The sequence below is a fragment of the Manis javanica genome, chromosome 6, assembly GCF_040802235.1.
Source record: "Manis javanica isolate MJ-LG chromosome 6, MJ_LKY, whole genome shotgun sequence".
NCBI lineage: Eukaryota > Metazoa > Chordata > Mammalia > Pholidota > Manidae > Manis > Manis javanica.
In genome coordinates, this window is record NC_133161.1 from 139,731,191 (window position 1) to 139,749,550 (window position 18,360).

At 34.2% G+C, this 18,360-nt stretch overlaps 1 protein-coding gene across 3 annotated transcripts in view; it reads right to left on the reverse strand.

Annotated features, from left to right (window-relative positions):
- The window catches only part of CCDC15 (coiled-coil domain containing 15), a 66,812-nt gene that overhangs the window by 24,863 nt on the left and 23,589 nt on the right, over positions 1–18,360 (reverse strand). For all 3 annotated transcript variants that reach the window (XR_005056667.2, XM_037000936.2, XM_037000935.2), the window contains 2 exons: positions 15,276–15,368; positions 14,034–14,137 (listed from right to left, as the gene is read on the reverse strand). Coding sequence is in view for 2 of the 3 variants with exons in the window: in XM_037000936.2 (XP_036856831.2) it covers positions 14,034–14,137; positions 15,276–15,368 (197 nt within the window). In the remaining variant the exon portion in view is untranslated. The remainder of the gene's footprint in view (positions 1–14,033; positions 14,138–15,275; positions 15,369–18,360) is intronic.

Genomic DNA, 18,360 nt, shown 5'->3' on the forward strand with positions numbered 1-18,360 from the left:
AGTGTACTAGGAATGTGAGAAAGGTAATGCGGAAAGGCCAAAATGGGCACATACTCCTAGTGACCGACTTTAGAATATGTTGCCTTGCTCTCCTAGAATATCGTGTGAAGTAAGCAAAAGAATGAAAAGACACTAAGATCAAAGTGTTCTTGGCTAGGGATCTACATACACAGAGATCTTTTTCCAAAGAAAGTCAGTAAAGAAAAGTATTTTAAGGACATTTGTATTTGTTTAGTTCACTAATTCCTTAGCATGTGAAAAAGGCAAATGGGAAAAGATTTTTCTGTAGATAATGAATCAAACTGAAGTTTTTTAATGGTAAAATTTAAATGGAGCCAAGTGAATGACAACAGAAAAAGCTTAGTAGCTGTTATATTTCTCTGTATCAATTATTCTTTATACCAGTAAACCAAGAGCTAAGGTACCATAACCATGTCAGCATTGTTTTTCAAATGTTGGTACCTTAGACCTTGGTAATAGGACAATTACTAGAAATGATGGCCTCAGCCCCTTCTCTTCTACCCCTAGCTTTTCCCACTAGCTCCTCACAACCACACATCTTTAAACACTTGTCGAGACTTTGTCTCTGTTCCCTGAATCCTCATCCAATACAGCTTTCAATCACTCCACAGAAACAGCTCTAAGTCAATGGTGGCCTACAGGTCATTTAATCCATCTAGCATATAACATTCTCAAGGGTGGCAATACTGTAACCAAGGCAGCAAAAGTGATTCCAGGGAGCAAAGCTACAGCTCCATCACAGACCCTTCCCCTGAGATCCAAACCTATTTAGCTACCTGCCAATCTGATATTTCCCTATGAGAGTCTCAGAGGTATTTTCTGGGAAAAGAGTCCACAGCTTTGGTGTAATTCTCAGGTTGAAAACTGCAATTTCAGAAAGGATTTCAGAAAGGATTATAAAATAATAAAATAGTAAAACTAAAAAGCTAAAAGGTTGATACAATTAATTCTATGAACAAGTTTTTATTCTTCTCTGATGTCTTTAAGGTCTCTTCATGTAAATATATCTAGTTAATAATACACAACAGAAACTAAATGAGGTAAGAAATCATCATGTCAATATATTGGTTTGTCCCAAAGCACGGACATGAATGCCGTTTTAGTGGCTCTTTGGTTATGCTAAAAGGTATCCTGAAACAAGCGTCAGACTTTCAGTAAATGAAAACAAGAACATGAAACACCACAAATAGGTTTGTAAACTTGCTACACTGACTGTAGCAAATGGAGCCAAGTGAATGACAACAGAAAAAGCTTAGTAGCTGGTATAATTCTCTGTATCAATTATTCTTTATACCAGTAAACTAAGAGCTAAGGTACCATAACCTTACACAACTAAGAGTAAATGTCAAAAATTACATTTTGAACAGAATCCAGAAAAAAAGGGGGTATCATAAGAAAACTGCATTAAAAATATATCCTTATAATTCCAACAATTTAAAAACTCTTCTTTTAGTCATGTTTCATATAAGGCCACACCACAAAGTTAAAATATGAAGGCTTTTTGGCTCTATGAATTCTTTCTTCTTGGACAATCAGAAATTTGCCAACACCAATACTTTCAAATAAAAGGAATTCTGCTTCTAAGATTTAGAAACAGGTTTATTTCAGGGGTTAGAAAAATAACCTCTCGAATTGGTGGAAGAAATCTTCCTCTTTACCGCAACAGGATTAAGGTCTAATCTAGCATGGTCTAAATCTCTACCTGCTGATCCTGTTTTTCTGTTCAACCTTTCTCTCTGTCTCCCTGTTTCCTGCCTCTGATAGTATTCTTCCTTGGTGATTTCTGAAGTCATTACTAAAAATACCTTAACAGTTCCTATTGAACGCTCTACCTGGATTTTCTTCAAGCACCTCAACCCTAGTATGCTTCAAACTAAACTTACTCTCTCCACCTCTACCTCCTTCCTGACACAGCTGTCTTATAGTTTATTTATCTGGGGACCCAAACCATAAACATAGGATTTTTACCTTGCATTCTCCTCTGACAAAACCTTGATAATTTTATCTCTTATGCTCTTAAAACTGTCTCTTCCTCGTTCCTTCCCCGGCCCTGACTTACATGAAAGGCCATGTCACAGACTCCTAAGAGGTTACTGATGGAGTCGAATCTGGGGGTGAATCCTAGTTCTGCTATTGCTAAGTGCGATCTTAATCTGAGGCAAATTACTTAACCTTTCTGTGGCACACTTTCTCATCTGTAAAATGAAAAGAGTAAAAAATTTACTTTATAGGGTTATGAAGTGAGCAAATGAGCTAATAGCTCTAAAACACTCAACATTATGCCAGGTACACTGTAAATACCTGGTGTGTACAACTACCCTGCAGAATTATATATCAATTAAATGAGATGATAATCTGTGTAAATCACCAGACATACAGTAAGGACTTAGTATATACTAATAATATATTTTTAAATTAATTTCACCTCTCATCTTCTAAGTATATCACTTCAATAATTCTAACATCTTATCTATTCTCCATAATCCTTCTAAATGCCTCCTGTTTTCAGAATAAAATCCAAATTCCTTCTCATGATATATAAAGCCCTTTAAAGCCTTATCTTTCTTTATTTCTTAAAGGTCACCTCTTGCCATTCCTTTAACTCCAAGCACATCCATTTAGAAGGGTCACATTCTCACATGAGTCACAGCATTTACAATGCTGTTCCTTTTGCCTATAATTCCCATCCACCCTTTTCCCCAATCAAATTTTGACTTTGTCTCATACTACTGCTTCTAATTCTTCAAAATTCAGACCAGGAAGTCTTCCCTGTCCTTCTGCTATGCCATACCATATCCCCAATTTGGGGTTCAAAACACAGTCTCTGCGCTCCCATATATTCTTGTAATTTTCTTCCAATGACATTAGAAGATACATTTTACTTTATTAATATTTTTTATTTTACTTGAGATTTGAGGATCTTTAATTTGACATTTTTACATTTATGCTGATGAGAGAAAGTAGTCTGTAACACTGCTTTCTTGCAATGTCCTTGTCAAGTTAGTATCAAGGTTACACAGGCAACTATAGTTACTTAGGAAATATTCCGTCTTCCATTCTCTGGAATATTTTATGTAAAACTTAGTTTTTTTCCCCTTAAATATTTGGCAACTAATATTTATTGAGTACTTACTATGTGCCAGGTCCTGTATTACAAGCACATTTACATGTTACCTCATTTAATCCTCAAAGGAATTTCATGGGGTATATACCTTTATTATCCTTGTCTCATAGAGAAGAAACTGTGGCTTATAGACCTAACTTTCCTAAAATCACTTAGACAGTAGATAGCAAAACTGGAACTTTAACACTTATCTCCCCATGTTTTTAACTATATGTTACATTGTCTTGTAATACTTAATATATAGTATTATAATTATCATTTATCTGCTTCTACGTTAGTCAATGAAATCTTTCTAGTAAGATCCTTGAAGAATAAGATCGTATCTTTCATTTTTTGCACCCACTATGTCTAGCATCATATCTACTAATTAATAGCTATTCAATAAATATCTTCTAAATGCATGAATGAAATGTATCATTTGATCCTTATAACAACTGGGTGAGGGAAGGCAGTTATTATCTATTACTGTTTAGAGAGCAGATGCATTTTTATTTAGAATGCTGCTGAAGTTGTTTTGTCTTTGCATTAAATCATATAACCTCCGTGCAAAGGCATACATGATTTAGCTTATGCAACAGGGGAAGAGCAAAAAAAGAATTTTAATTATTTGCAAACTATCAACAATAACAGATTTAATTTTCTGATGGCATCTATATGACAGAGACCTTATATTTTTTCTGGGGTCAAGAGTATAAATCCAAGAAGAAAAAGATTATCCAGTGAGGAAAAAGGCAATAAAACAAAAGCCTGAAGCAGAAAAGCTTTCAAAGAAGGTCAGGGGTATAGCTAAAGAAGAATTCCCCACTGACTATGCCATGTGGTAGGCATGTCGTAAGAAGATTTAGGTTATACATAAAATACCCACAGCAGGGATGTCTCGGCTGCAGTTAAAGGAACTGAACTAAATTTTCATTCTATCTTTGTTGATGAGTCTGTAACATGCTTATATATGGGTATTATAGAATTGAAAGGTTTTTTTTGATGCATATCAGATCATAATCATGGCTAAACAACTAGGTTATAGAAAGACAAATCTGGTCTAGATATTAAGAATGAACTTCCTGAGATACTGAAATTGTTTTTCAGGGAGATTAAATAATTACAGTCCTAAAGAACATTAAGAACAGAAAAAATTCTTGAGATATTTAAATAGAACCCTCTGTAAAGGGTACCCTAGACAACTTGATGAGGATTTTTCCAAGCCTCTTCTACCCTAATCCAAAACACATACACATAGTTTCATTGCAACAGTTTTTGTCAAGCTGCTTTCAGGACAACACTTATTTTATCACAAGGGGGCAAAAAAGCATGTGAGAATAAAAACATACCAAAGGAACTATTAAACACCTCACAGGAAAAACATTCTTACCAGTGGATCACCACATAAACATTTCTTAAGTCCTTTACTCTCTATTGCAAAATAAACAGGATATTGAGCAGCAAGGGGCCCCTTACAAAGCAGATATTGCTGAGGCTCCTTAAGTCAAATATACTAATGATGAGAAATTTGAAAAATTAGGAAATGAAGAATTAAAAAACAATGATTTATTTTCACCATCCAAAGACAATTCTTAAACATCTTGGAATGTCATACTTATTTTTTCCATCATCATTATTGTTGCACAGAGGTTTGTCTCCACTGGGTCCACAGGTTGGGAGAAGTTCAGGGGTGTTTAAGAACCTGTTTTCAGGCAGGAGGCGGAGGCTCTAGCAGAAGCTCCAAGAACGGGAGCTTGCAGCAGTGCCCCTCAAAGGCTAATCTTTGTCTTAGAATTTTTACATTTATGTTCATGAAAGAAATTGGTCTGTAATGTTGCTTTCCTATTTAAGCTGGCCTCTGCAGTCATTTGAGAAGTACTCCCTGTTTTCTATTCTCCAAAATAGTTTGTTTAAAACTTAGTGTTATTATTTTCTTTGAATATTTGGAATGAAGACATCTGAGACTAGACTGGAGCCTGAATTTTTTTTTTTTGGTAAGATTTTTACTATTTAATTCCTAAAGTTATAAGGATTATTCAGATTTCTATTTCTTCCTGCATCCATTTTCAGTTTTTGATTTTTAAAGGAGTTTGTCTTACCGAAATGATTAAAATTTTTAGTGTAGAATTGTCCACAAAGTTCTCTTATTATCATTTAATGTCTCTAAGCTCTGTAGTAATGGCTCCTTTTTCATTCCTAATATTGGTAACTTGTGTTTTCTCTCTTTTCTTTTTACTGATTAGTAAAAGTGGCATGTCCCTGGCAAAAATAAATTCTCAAAGAACCAGTTTTTGGCTTTGTTGATTTTCTCCACTGTGCATTTGTTTTCTATTTCATAGATTTCTGCTCTGCGACATCCTTCTTCTAGCTTGATTTGCTGTTTTTCTAGCATAAGATGAAAAGTTAAAACATTGATTTTTAGCCTTTTTACTTTTTCTGGTAATTGTAATTAGGCAGAGCTGCTCTAACATTCCCTCTAAGCACTGGTTTAGATGCACCTGACAAGTCTTGGTATGTTTTATCATCATTATGATTCTCTTCAAAGTATTTCCTAATTTCTAGTGTAATTTTATTTTTGACCAAGAATTCTTTTAAAATGTACTGCTTATTGATTTCTAGCTTAGTATCATTATAATCAGAGAACATACTCTGAAAAATGACCCAGGATATGATCAATTTTGGTAAATGTGCCATGGGCACTTGGAAAGAATATATTCTGCCACTGTTATGAATGTTTTCATTTTTCAGGAGGACATACGTAGCAGTAAAATGGCTAGGTCACAGGATGGGTGTACGTTTAACTATAGAAAATAGTAACAGTTTTCTAAAGTGGTTGCACTTTTTCCCCACTGTAACCATTAATACATGAGTTACAGCTAATCTACATCCTTGCCAATATCTGGTACTGTTGTTATTTTTGGTTTGGTTTTTTTTTTTAAGCTATTCTAATGAATATGAAGTGGTAGCTCATTGTGTATTTATTGAGTTCCTATTTTATATTGTTCAATTTACACTTTCTACTTTATTTTATAATTTCCAGTTCTCTGGTGAAATTCTCTGTATTTTCATTAATTGTTTCCATTTTTCCCGTGTATCTGCATGAGTATATAAATCATCTTGAAGTGCTTGCCTGCTAACACTGATGTCTGTGTCGCTTGTGAGTCCGCTTCTGTCGCCTCTTTTTTCTCTTGCCTGTCTTTAGTCATCAGGTTCTATCTCTTGACATACCATGAAATTTTGATTGAATGCTGAAATTTGTTAAAATTTTTAGAGGCTCCAAATGATGTTATTTTTGACTAAAAAGGGTTCACCCTTTTCTCTGCTAGGCAGAGAGTACAGATTCATCACCGTAATCCTGTCAGGCACTCAGCAGAGTCAAGGCTGCTTTGTGGTCTGGGTAATGTTTTAGGTCCATTTAGTCTACAGCTGGTCAGACCATCTTCTTGGAATATAACTCTCCAGAGCTTTCAACTGAAAGCCTGGTGTGTTCCTTGCATCCTTGCTCCACTGCCTCACCTTGGTGGGTCCTGAACTCTGCATCTCCTCAGCACCACAAGACTATAGAAAATTTCTCTCTGCTTCCCAGAAGTTTTCAACTTAGCCCTTCAGCCTTCTTTCCTACACAAATTTAGACTTTGGCAAATATCTTGAGGAGAAAATGAATAAACTTTTTGAGACCCCTCAAGTCTTCAATTTTGTTGATTCAGTTCCTGAACACCAACAAAAGCTCTGCCTAATTCTCTGTTCCCAAGAGGTAGCCTTGTGATTGGTCCATATTCATACTGAAAATTCCTAAAGAAGTCTTTGCTCCCATTGCTCCAAGAAATCTAGTTCCTTATTTCCAAATGTGTGTACGTCAGCCTTCCCTTAATATTCCACAGGCTTCTCGAACTCAACGTCCAAAACTGAACTCACTAGCTTTCTGCCAACTCTGGGTTTTTTTAGGCATTTCCCATCTATGTTAATAGTATTACCACTCATTCAGTTTTCCAAGAACATTAGACATTACCCATGACTCCTTTCTCAACACCAAACCCGATTGATCATTAAGTCCTATGGATTTTACTTATTTAATTTTATTAAATATATGCCTCTCTGTTTCCAATGTCCTCCTCATTTCCTACCTCAACTACTACAATAACTTTTTAACTGGACCCTTTGCCTTAGTTTTCTGTCCCTTTCAGACCATTCTGTATTCTGCTGAGTAATCTTTCTAAAACACAAATCAGATCATAAGACTTATGCCTTAAAATCTTTCAACAGCTTTGTGATACCCCTCTGCCACTTCATTCCCACCAGTTTAGCAACCCTAAGTTTTCACCTTGTTTCCCAGACATACTTATACATTCATACAAGTTCCTTGACCATCCAGAAAATTCCAATTCACCCTTCAAGACCCACTTGAGCATTAACTCATCTGTAAAGCCTTTCTTGACCTCCGTTGCCCATGCCTGCCTCACTTTTCATGTAGCATTATTTTTTTCATTTGTCTTTTTGTCTGGCCTCTCTTGGTGCTCATCCTATTTACCATCATCACCATCACTACCACAGAAGTAATAGCTACTATTTACTGTCATTTTATTAAATGCCAGATACAATATTAAGTACTTTACATATATATCTCCATTTAATTTTATCGACAACCTAGAAGATGGCATTATAATCCTCATTTTATAATTAAGGATATTGAGCCTCAGAGGTACAGGAATGTGTTTGAGGTTACACAGCTAATAAGTCCTAAGACTATTTGCTTCTAAACCTGTGCTATGAACCACTCTCCTACCACACATTCAAATTTTATGTTCTCACCATATATTATAGTGTCTGACATGTGGTAGGCTCTCAATAAATGATTTACTGATAAGGAGTACTAAACAAGGTAATATATGAAAGCCATTGTAAATTATGAAACCCAAATCAAAATTATTATTTCCTTCCATCCTCAGTTTTGATTCCTCTGCTTCACCATCCTTATCTGCTTCTCCAGCACACTTATCCATCTAGGCCCAAATGAAATGTAATAATTTATCTATTCTCCAGAGGGAATCAATAAACCCTCTTCTGTGCTCCCAGGGATTCTATACCTATTGGTTCTATTGTAATAATTATATTACTTGTTTGCATACAATTATTCCCCCATCCACTATAGATTATAAGGTTCTTCAAGTAAAAGAACTACATTGTGTTTTTCTTTGTATTACCTGTGCCTAGGACAGTGCCAGCATATGGAAGATGCCAAGTTAATGTTGGCAGAATAAATGCAGAATCACTCTCAAACCTGGATAAGAGAAGAGGTCTTTGCCTTGGAACCCACATTTTTCTTCCAGGTTTACTGAGATATAATCAACAAATAACATTGTGTCGCTTTAAGGTATACAATATATATCCGTGATTTGATATACATATATATTATGAGTGATTACCACAATAAAGTTAGTTAATATATCCATCACCTTACATAGATACCTTTTTTCCTTTGATAAGAACATTTAAAATTTATTCTTAGTGAATTTCAAGTATACAATACAGTACTGTTAATCATAGTCACCATGTTGTACATTATTAGATTGCAAGAACTCATTCCTCTTACAACTGAAAGTTTACACCCCTTGACCAACATCTCATTTCCCCCACACTGCGGGTCCTGGCAACCATCAGTCTACTCCGTTTTGATGAGCTTGACTTCTTTTTAGAAATTTAACATGTAAGTCAGATCATAAAATATTTGTTTTTCTCTGATTTATTTCATTTGGTATAATGCCCTCAAGGTTTATTCATGTTGTCACAAATGGCAGCATTTCCCTCTTTATTATGGTTGAATAATATTCCATTATACATTATCATATTTTCTTCATTTATTCACATGTTGATTCTTTGGTTGTTTCCATGTCTTGTCTATCTTTATGAATAATGCTGCAATGAACATGGGGATGCAGATACCTCTTTGAGATAGTGATTTCATTTCCTTCTGATATATACCTAGAAGCAAATCGCTTGCTCATATGGTACTTTAATTTTTAATTTTTGAGGAACCACCATACTGTTTGCCATAATGTCTATAACAATTTACATTCCCACCAACAGTGCATAAGGGTTCTGATTTTTCCACATCCTTGCCAGCTTTATCTCTTGTCTTTCTGATAATAGCCATTCAAACTGATGTGAAGCGGTTATCTCATTATAGTTTAGATTTGCATTTCCCTGATGATTAGTGATGCTGAGCATGCTTTCATGCACCTATTGGCCATTTGTATGTCTTCTTAGAAAAATGTCTATTCAAGTCTTTTACTCATTTTTAATTGGGTTGTTTTGTTTTTTTCTATTAAATAAAATGAGTTCCTCATATATTCTGGATATGAACACCTTATCAAATAATGGTTTGCAAATAGTTTCACCCATTCTATAGGTTACCTTTTCATTTTGTTGATTGCCTTTGTAAGCAGAAGCTTTTTAATTTAACACAGTCACTTCCACTTAAATTTTTGCTTTTGCTATACTTATAGTGTCTTATTTTTTAAAAAACTTGCTAAGGCCAGTGTTAAGGGGCTTACCCCTGTTTTCTTCTAGTAGTTTTACAGTTTCAGGTCTTATTTTGAAGTCTCTAATACATTTTGAGTTCATTTTTGATGGTGCAAGATAGGGATCCAGTTTCATTATTTGTATGTGGATATACAGTTTTCCCAACACCATTTATTAAAGAACACTATCCTTTCCCCATTGTATATTCTTGGCTCCTTTGATGTAAATTAATTGGTTTATTTCTGGGTTCTTTATTTTGTCCCATTGATCTATATACATGTTTCTATGGTGATACCATGCAGTTTTGATTACAACAGCTTTGTAATATAATTTGATATCCAGATGTGTGATACCTCCAGTTTTGTTCTCTTTTCTCAAGATTGTTTTGGATGCCTGGGATCTTTTCATGGTTCCATATGGATTTTAGGATTGTTTTTTCTTTTTCTGCCATTGAATTATAGACTGCTTTGGTCAGTATGGACATTTTAACAATATTAATTCTTCCAATCCATTAGTCTGGAATATCTCTCCATTTATTTGTGTCTGCAATTTCTTTCATCAATGTTTTATAGTTGCCAGCATGCAGATCTTTCATCTCCTTGGTTAAATTTATTCCTGAGTATTTTATTCTTTATGATGTTATTATTCATAGGATCTTCTTAATTTCTCTAGTAGTTCATTGTTAGTATATAGAAACAAAACTGACTTTTGTAAATTGATTTTGTATTTTGCAACTTTACTAAGTTTATTAATTAGTTCTAACAAGTTTTTGGTGGAGTCTTTGGGGTTTTCTATATATAATGTCATCTGCAAATAGTGACAATGTAAATTCTTCCTTTCCAATTTGGATTGCCTTTTCTTTCTTTTTCTTGCTTAATTACTTTGGCTAGGACTTCCAGTACTATGTAGAATAAAAGTGGCAAGAGTGCGCATCCTTGTCTTGTTCCTGATTTTAAATGAAAAGCATTCAGCTTTTCATCATTGAGCATGATGTTGGCTGTGGGCTTGTCATGTATGGTCTTTATTATGATGAGGTATATTCCCTCTATATCTACTTTATTGAGGGTTTTTATCATGAGTAGATGTTGAATTGCATCGAATGCTTCTTCATCTTTTTTTTTAATGATTCAATTATTTTTATCTTTCATTTTATTAATCTGGTGTATCACATAGATTGATTTGCAGATACTAAACCATCCTTGCATTCGTGAAATAAATCCTGCTTCATCATAGTATAGATCCTATTAATGTATTGTTGAATTCAGTTTGCTAGTATTTTGTTGAGACTTTTTGCATCTATGTTCATTAGGGATATTGGCCTATAATTTTCTTTTCTTGTAGTTCCTTGTCTGGTTTTGGTAGCAGCGTAATCCTGGCCTTACACTGAGTTTGGAAGTTCACTCCTCTTCCATTTTTTGGAAGAATTTGTGAATGATTGGCATTAATTCTTCTTTAAATGTTTGGTAGAATTCACCAGAGAAACTGTCTTATCCTGCATATTTGTTTGTTGGGAGGATTTGGACTACTGATTCCATCTCCTTATAATTGGTCTGTTCAAATTCTCTACTTATTTATGATTCAGTCTTGATAGGTTGCATATTTCTAGAAATTTATCCATTTTTTTCTAGGTTGTCCTATTTGTTGGTATATAATTATTCATAGTAGTGTCTCATGATCCTTTGTTTCTGTGGTAGCAGTTGTCTCCTATTTCATTTATAATTTTCTTTGAGTTCTCTCTCTTTGTATTTTTAATGGTTAATCTAGCTAAGGATTTCAATTTTGTTTATCTTCTCAAAAAACTCACTCTTAGTTTCACTGATTATTTTTTCCTAATCTCCAGTTCATTTTTTTCTGCTCTAATCCTTATTATTTCCTTCCTTGGGCTAACTCTGGGCATAGTTTGCTCTTGTTATTTTAGTTCTTGAGGTGTAAGGTTAGATTGTTTGAGATCTTTCTTTTCCCTTAAAGGTATTTATAACTGTAAACCTTCCTCTTAGAACTGCTTTTGTTGCATGTCATATGTTTTGGTATATTGTGTTTCTTTTTTCATTTGTCTCAAAATATTTTTTGATTTTCCTTTTAATTTCTTTTTTAAGCAATTAGTTGTTCAAGAGAGTGCTTATTTCCATGTATGTACTTAGGAATTTTCCAATTTTCCTCCTGTTATTGATTTTTAGTTTTATATCATTATATTTGGAAAAAATACTTGACAGAAGTTCAATTTTCTTGAATTTGTTAACACTTGTTTTGTGGCCTAACATATGATCTATCCCAGAGAATGCTCTGTGTGTTCTTGAGAAGAATGTGTTGTGCTGCTGTTGGAGAAGATGCTGTGTATGTGTTTTAGGTCCATTTGGTCTACAGTGTTGTTCAAAAACAAGGAAACTATTGTTTCCTTATTGATTTTTCTGTCAGGATGTTATATCCATTGTTGAGAGGGAGGTATTAAAGTCCTTACTATTACTGTATTGCTGTTTATTTCTCCTTTCAGTTCTGTTTGTGTTTGTTTTATATTTAGGTATTTCAATGTTGGATAGGTATTTGCAATAGTTATATCAGCTTGATATAATGGACTCCTTTATTATTATATAATGAACTTCTTTGTCTATTATGACCCTTTTTAACTTAACTAGTCTGATGTAAGGATAGATACCCCTCCTCTCTTAGAGACTGTTTGCATGGAATGTCTTTTTCCATCCTTTCACTTTCACCCTATGTGTGTTCTTAAAGCTAAAGTGAGTCTTACAGGCATGATTTCCTTACTAAGACACTGTGGTATGGGCAAAAGAAGAGACAAATAGGTCAAGAGAACAGAAAAGATTGCCCAGAAATAGATCCACATCAACATAGCTAACTGATCTTTGGCAAAGGAGCAAATGCAATACAATGAAGCAAAGAAAGTCTTATCACCAAATGGTGAATGAAAAATGAATATCCATATGCAAAAGCATGAATCCAGTCACTGAACTTATACCCCTTACAAAAATTAACTCAAAATGCATCATAGAGCTAAATGTAAAACACAAAGTTATAAAACTCCTAGAAGATAACAGCACTCTGGATATGGTAATGACTTTTAGATACAACACCAAAGACATAATCCTGAAAGAAATAATTATAAGCTGGACTTCATTAAAATTAAAAACTTTTGCTGTTCAAAAGACAATGTCAAAGGAATGAGAATTCAAGCCACAGACTAGGAGAAAAGATTTGCAAAAGACACATCTGGTAAAGTACTGTTATCAAAAATATACAAAGAACTCAAAACTATTAAGGAAAATAGCCCAATTAAAATGGGGCAAAAACCTGGATACTTCATCAAAGAAGATATACAGACGGCCAATAAGTATATGAACAAAAATGAAATACCAGTGCACACCTAATAGAATGACCAAAATCCAAAACACTGACACCACCAAATGCTGGAGAGGATGTGGAGCAAAAGGCACTCTCATTAATTACCGGTGGAATGCAAAATGGTACAGCCACTTTGGAAGAACGTTTGGCAGTTTCTTACAAGAGTAAAGATACTCTTACTATAAGATCCAGCAAATTCACTCCTTAGTATTTACCCAAAGAGTTGAAAACTGAGGCCCACGCAAAACCTGCATGTGAATTTGTAGCCACTTTTTTTATAATTGCTCAATCTTGGAAGAAACCAAGATATTCCTCAGAAGGTGAATGAATAAACTGTGGTTCATGCAGACAATAGAATATTATTCAGGACTAAAAAGAAATGAGCTATCAAGCCATTAACAGGCTTTGGAGGAACCTTAAGTGCATATTACTAAATGAAAGAAGCCAATCTGAAAAGGCTACATACCTTATGATTCCAACTACAAGACATTCTGGCAATGGCAAAACAATGGACACAGTAAAAAAGATCAGTGGTTGCCATGGCTGGGGGAAGGGAGAGATGAATAGATGGAGCATGAAGTGTTTTTAGGACAGCAAAACTATTCCATATGATATTATGTGGACATATATGCCACTATGCATTTGTCAAAACCTGTAAGAATGTACAACAGCAAATGTGAATCCTAATGTGAACATGGATTACCATGCATCAACATAGGTTTATCAGCTGCAACAAATGTACCACTGGATGTTGATAGGAGAGGAGGCAGTTCACGTTTAGGGGCAGGAAGTTAAATGGGAACTCTCTGTACTTTGTGCTTAATGTTGTAAACCTACAACTGTCCCACAAAATAAAAACATAGCTCTTTAACCATCTTTTAATACTCCTACCCAGATCAAAAATAGTTGTTTCCACTATGAATCAGAAGGCAAAACTACTGATTCATTCAGAAGGCAAAACTCATTACTTCTAAAACTTAAGCTTCCAAAATCATCTTAACAGATAATTTAAGATGAAGATGAGAGAACTTACTTGTCAATTTTCTTCCTATGTTCTTTTTGCCTTTGTTGTTCTCTCACCTGTTCTCTTTCAATATCCATGAAAAGTCGTCTATACCTGAGGTACTGCTTTTGACGCTAAAGGAAAGAAGTTAGAATTGTTAAGTTTCTGCTGTCAGAGGACTTTCCAAGGAAGGAAAATATCCTTGTGCAATAGACAAAAAAATAGTATCATATAGAAGTCATGTGCAATTAAGTCCTTAATTTCCTTCTCTTTACGGTGACTCAGGATAATATCACATTGGGCAAGATAGCTATTAGGTGTTTCAGACAAATCAGAGAAAGAAGTACTAATATAGTTTGCCCCTTGTCAAAAGTAATTGAGGAAATGACTGTATTTGATGTGATAAGATATACAATATATGTTTACTCTGTGTTCCCAAGTAGTAAGTACCATAGGTACAGGGCCAAAGAAACACGTGAGAAGTATTTTAAAACAAAGTAATAGTCACTTTAACTTTGCAAAATTAAACCCACACCACGAAAACAAACTCTTAGCAGAGTGTAATATGGTGAAGAGGAGAGAAGAGTATCATACTTTTAAAGGAAACAAGTAAAATAAAAGCAAGTGCTACTACCCTATATATAATCTGTTCATACCTCTGGATTTATATGTTCTCTTTTAAGAATACAAGCTACTCAGAGGGCACTAATGTACACACAGATATACACATTGACATGTTTTTGCCCTTTGAGTAGCTTGTGTCGTTTTAGTAAAAAATATTAAAAGTTTAATAGCAATTCTCAATATTGAAGATACATCACAATTATCAGTTGTATTTTTTAAAACCACAGATGCTTCCAAACCACCTTTTCAGATATCTGATTTGGGTCTAAGCATCTGTATTTTGAAAAGAAATCCACATCTGATTTTGGTGCACAGCCAGTGTCAAAAACTGTTAGTTTAAACTAACTTTGGGTTGAAATGGAAAAAAAGGGGATCACAAATTAAAACTCTTTCTTTAAATAAGTTATTGTGGCAAGTATACACTAACTTGGGAAATTCCCTAGGATCAAATCTCTGACTTCACATCAAGCTACTCTAAATCCTAGTTGCTCAGAAGTTTAATGTATTATAATGACCCAAGTAACTATGAGCTCTTAATGTGTAAGGAAACAAATTGTTTCCAATTTTACATCTATTATATATGTGAAATATATACTACATATATTATAGTAGAAATACTGATGCCCCAAAACAGTTGTCATTACATACCTCTTTCTTCTTTTCCTCTTGATCTACCCCAGACTGAGGTGCCAGTGGAGTTGGGAACCCAGTGTTCAATCCTGACTGATATTCATCATAAACCTGTTAGAAAGTCCAGTCACACAAAGTGACAAAATTGCCAAAAGCTAGCCCTGTGCACATTTTTGATATTTTCATCTATTGATTCCTTTCTCCAGAACCTTGAGCTCAAGAGGATAAAAAAAAAATTTTAATAAATGTTTAAAGAATGAAAGGAAGCAGTTTCAAAAGGAATTAACCAATCAAAAAACAATAAACCAAAGAAAAAGATTCAAAAACACAGATGGAGAAATGACAAATCAAAATGTTCAGAATGTAAGCTCTTCTAAAGTGGTCACTTAAAATCACTCTATCAAAAATGTGCTTGGGATTAAGTCCAGGATATAAAAGCTGTATCTTTTAGTATCTCAAATATATAATAATTTTACATTTATACAACTCTCTTGATGGGCATGAGTCCAGAGGGTAACAGCCTGAAAATATAACAATCAACTGACATGGCACGAAGGAAACTGGAGCTAACTTCCCCCATTACCAAGAAAGCCTATAACATAATGACATAGACCTACTTGGATACTATATGGGTCAAATTATGATCTCTAACTTTCAGAAATAAAAGCCTAAAGTTACTTTAATATTTTTTGCTTAAAAGTTATTTATCTTTTGGTGACATAGCAAGATACAAGATCAATATACAAAAATCAATTGCATTTCTATGTACCTAGATGAACTTTATCTGAAAATGAAATTAAGGGAAAAGTCTATATACCATCAAAAATAGTTAGAAATAAATTTAATAAAGGAAGTATAAATTTTATACTCTGAAGCCTACAAAACATTGTTGAAAGAAATTAAATAAGATTTAAATGAATGGAAAAGCATCTCATGTCATGAGATCAGAAGATTTAATATTGATAAGATGGCAGTACTCATCCCCCCCCAAATTGATCAACAGATTTAATGCATTTTTCAAAACAATTTCAGTTAACTTCTTTGTAGAATTCATATGAAAATGCAAGGGACCTAAAATAGCTGAGATGATCTTGAAACAGAAAGACAAAGTTGGAGGACTCACTCTTCCTAAATCAAAGCTTTCTACAAAACTACAGTAATTCAAGACAGGGTGGTACTGGCATAAGGACAGACTAACAGATCAATGGACTAGAACTGATAGCTGAGAAATAAACCCTTATTTTTACAATCAAATGATTTTTGACAAGAGTGCTAAGAGAATTCAATAGGGAGGAAGAGTCTTTTCAACAGATGATGTTGGAACAACTGGATATCCATATGCAAAAGAATGACACTGGATCCCTACCTAACACCACTTATGAAAATTAACTCAAAGTGGATCGATCACAGATATAATGCATGAAATATATTTTTTCACAGAGAGGAGCACAAAGGAGTAAATCTTGGATTAGGTGATGGTTTCTTTGATATAACACCAAAACCATATGCCACAAAAGGAAAGTAAATGACTTGGACTTCTTCAAAATTAAAAATTTTTGTGCTGCAAAGGAAACCATCAAGAAAGTGAAAAGATACCCAAAGAATGGGAGAAAACATTTGCAAATCATATGACTAATAAGAGACCTGTATGTATATACTAAGAACTAACATAATTCAATAATCAAAAGACAACCCAAATACAAATTGGGTTGAGGATCTAATCAACAATCTTCCAAAGAAGATATACAAATGGCCAATAAGCACATGAAACCATCAGGAAAATGTAAATCAAAACCACAATGAGATCCCATTTCACACCCATTAAGACTACAATTAAAAAGACAAGTCTTGCTGAAGATGTGGAGAAATTGGAACCCTCCTATACTGCTGGTGGCAATGAAAAATAGAACCACTTTGGAAACCAGTTTGGCAGTTCCTCTAAAGTCAGTAAGTGTAGTTACCACGTGTCCCAGCAATTCCAATCCTTGGTATATACCCAAGAGAAATGAAGATATATATCCACAGAAAAACTTGTACACAAATATTCATAGCAGCATTACTCATCATACACAAGTGGAAACAATCCAAATGTCCATTAACTGATAGGTGGATAAATGTGCTATATGCATAAAATAGAATATTATCCAATGAATATGAATTGAATACTGCTATATACTAAAAGTCAAAGAACTGAAAACATTATGCTAAGTGAAAGAAGCTAGTCACACAAGACCAGCGTGAATGATCCCATTTATATGAAAAGTGTAGAATAAGCAAATCTAGAGACAGAAAGTAGATTAGTGGTGGCCTAGTCTGGGATTGGGGATGAAGGGAGAAAGGGAGGGGCTTCTAATGGGTAAAGGACTTTTGGAGGGTGATGAAAATGTTTAAAAAAAAAAATAGTGGCAAAGTATGCACAACCCTTTGAATGTACTAAAAACACTGAATTCTATACTTTAAATGGATTGGTTGTATGGTATGCAAACTACAGTCAATCTTCATTATTTATGCACTCCTTATTTATGAATCACCTATTCACTAGAATTTATTTGTAATACCAAAATTAATGCTCGCAGTGCTTTTCTGGTCATTACAGACATGCAAAGAGCTGTGGAAAATTTGAATTACCAGATGTATATGCTGCCACCTGAGGTTGAACAGGGATATGTTCTGTCTTGTTTCAGCCTTCAAATTGTAAACAAGTATCCTTTTCAAGGTGTATTTAGTGCCAAAGTTTTTGTATTTTTGTGCTTTTTGGGGGGACTTCATGGTTTAAAATGGCTTCTAGGCACAGTGCTGAAGAACTATCCAGTATTCCAAAGCATGAGAAGGCTGTGATGAACCTTACAGAAAAAATACATGTATTAAATAAACTTCATTTAGGCATGAGCTATAGTGCTACTGGCCCTGAGTTCAATGTTAATGAATTGACAATATATATTAAATAAGGTACCTTTAAACAGAAAATCACATAAAACAAGGCTGATCAAAATGCTGTGATCTGATCAGAAACTCACAAAAACCTAATCTTCCTTAGGAGCAACGGTTCAGTATTTACTAATTCAGTGCTCACAACAACTTTATAGAATATATCTATGGTGAA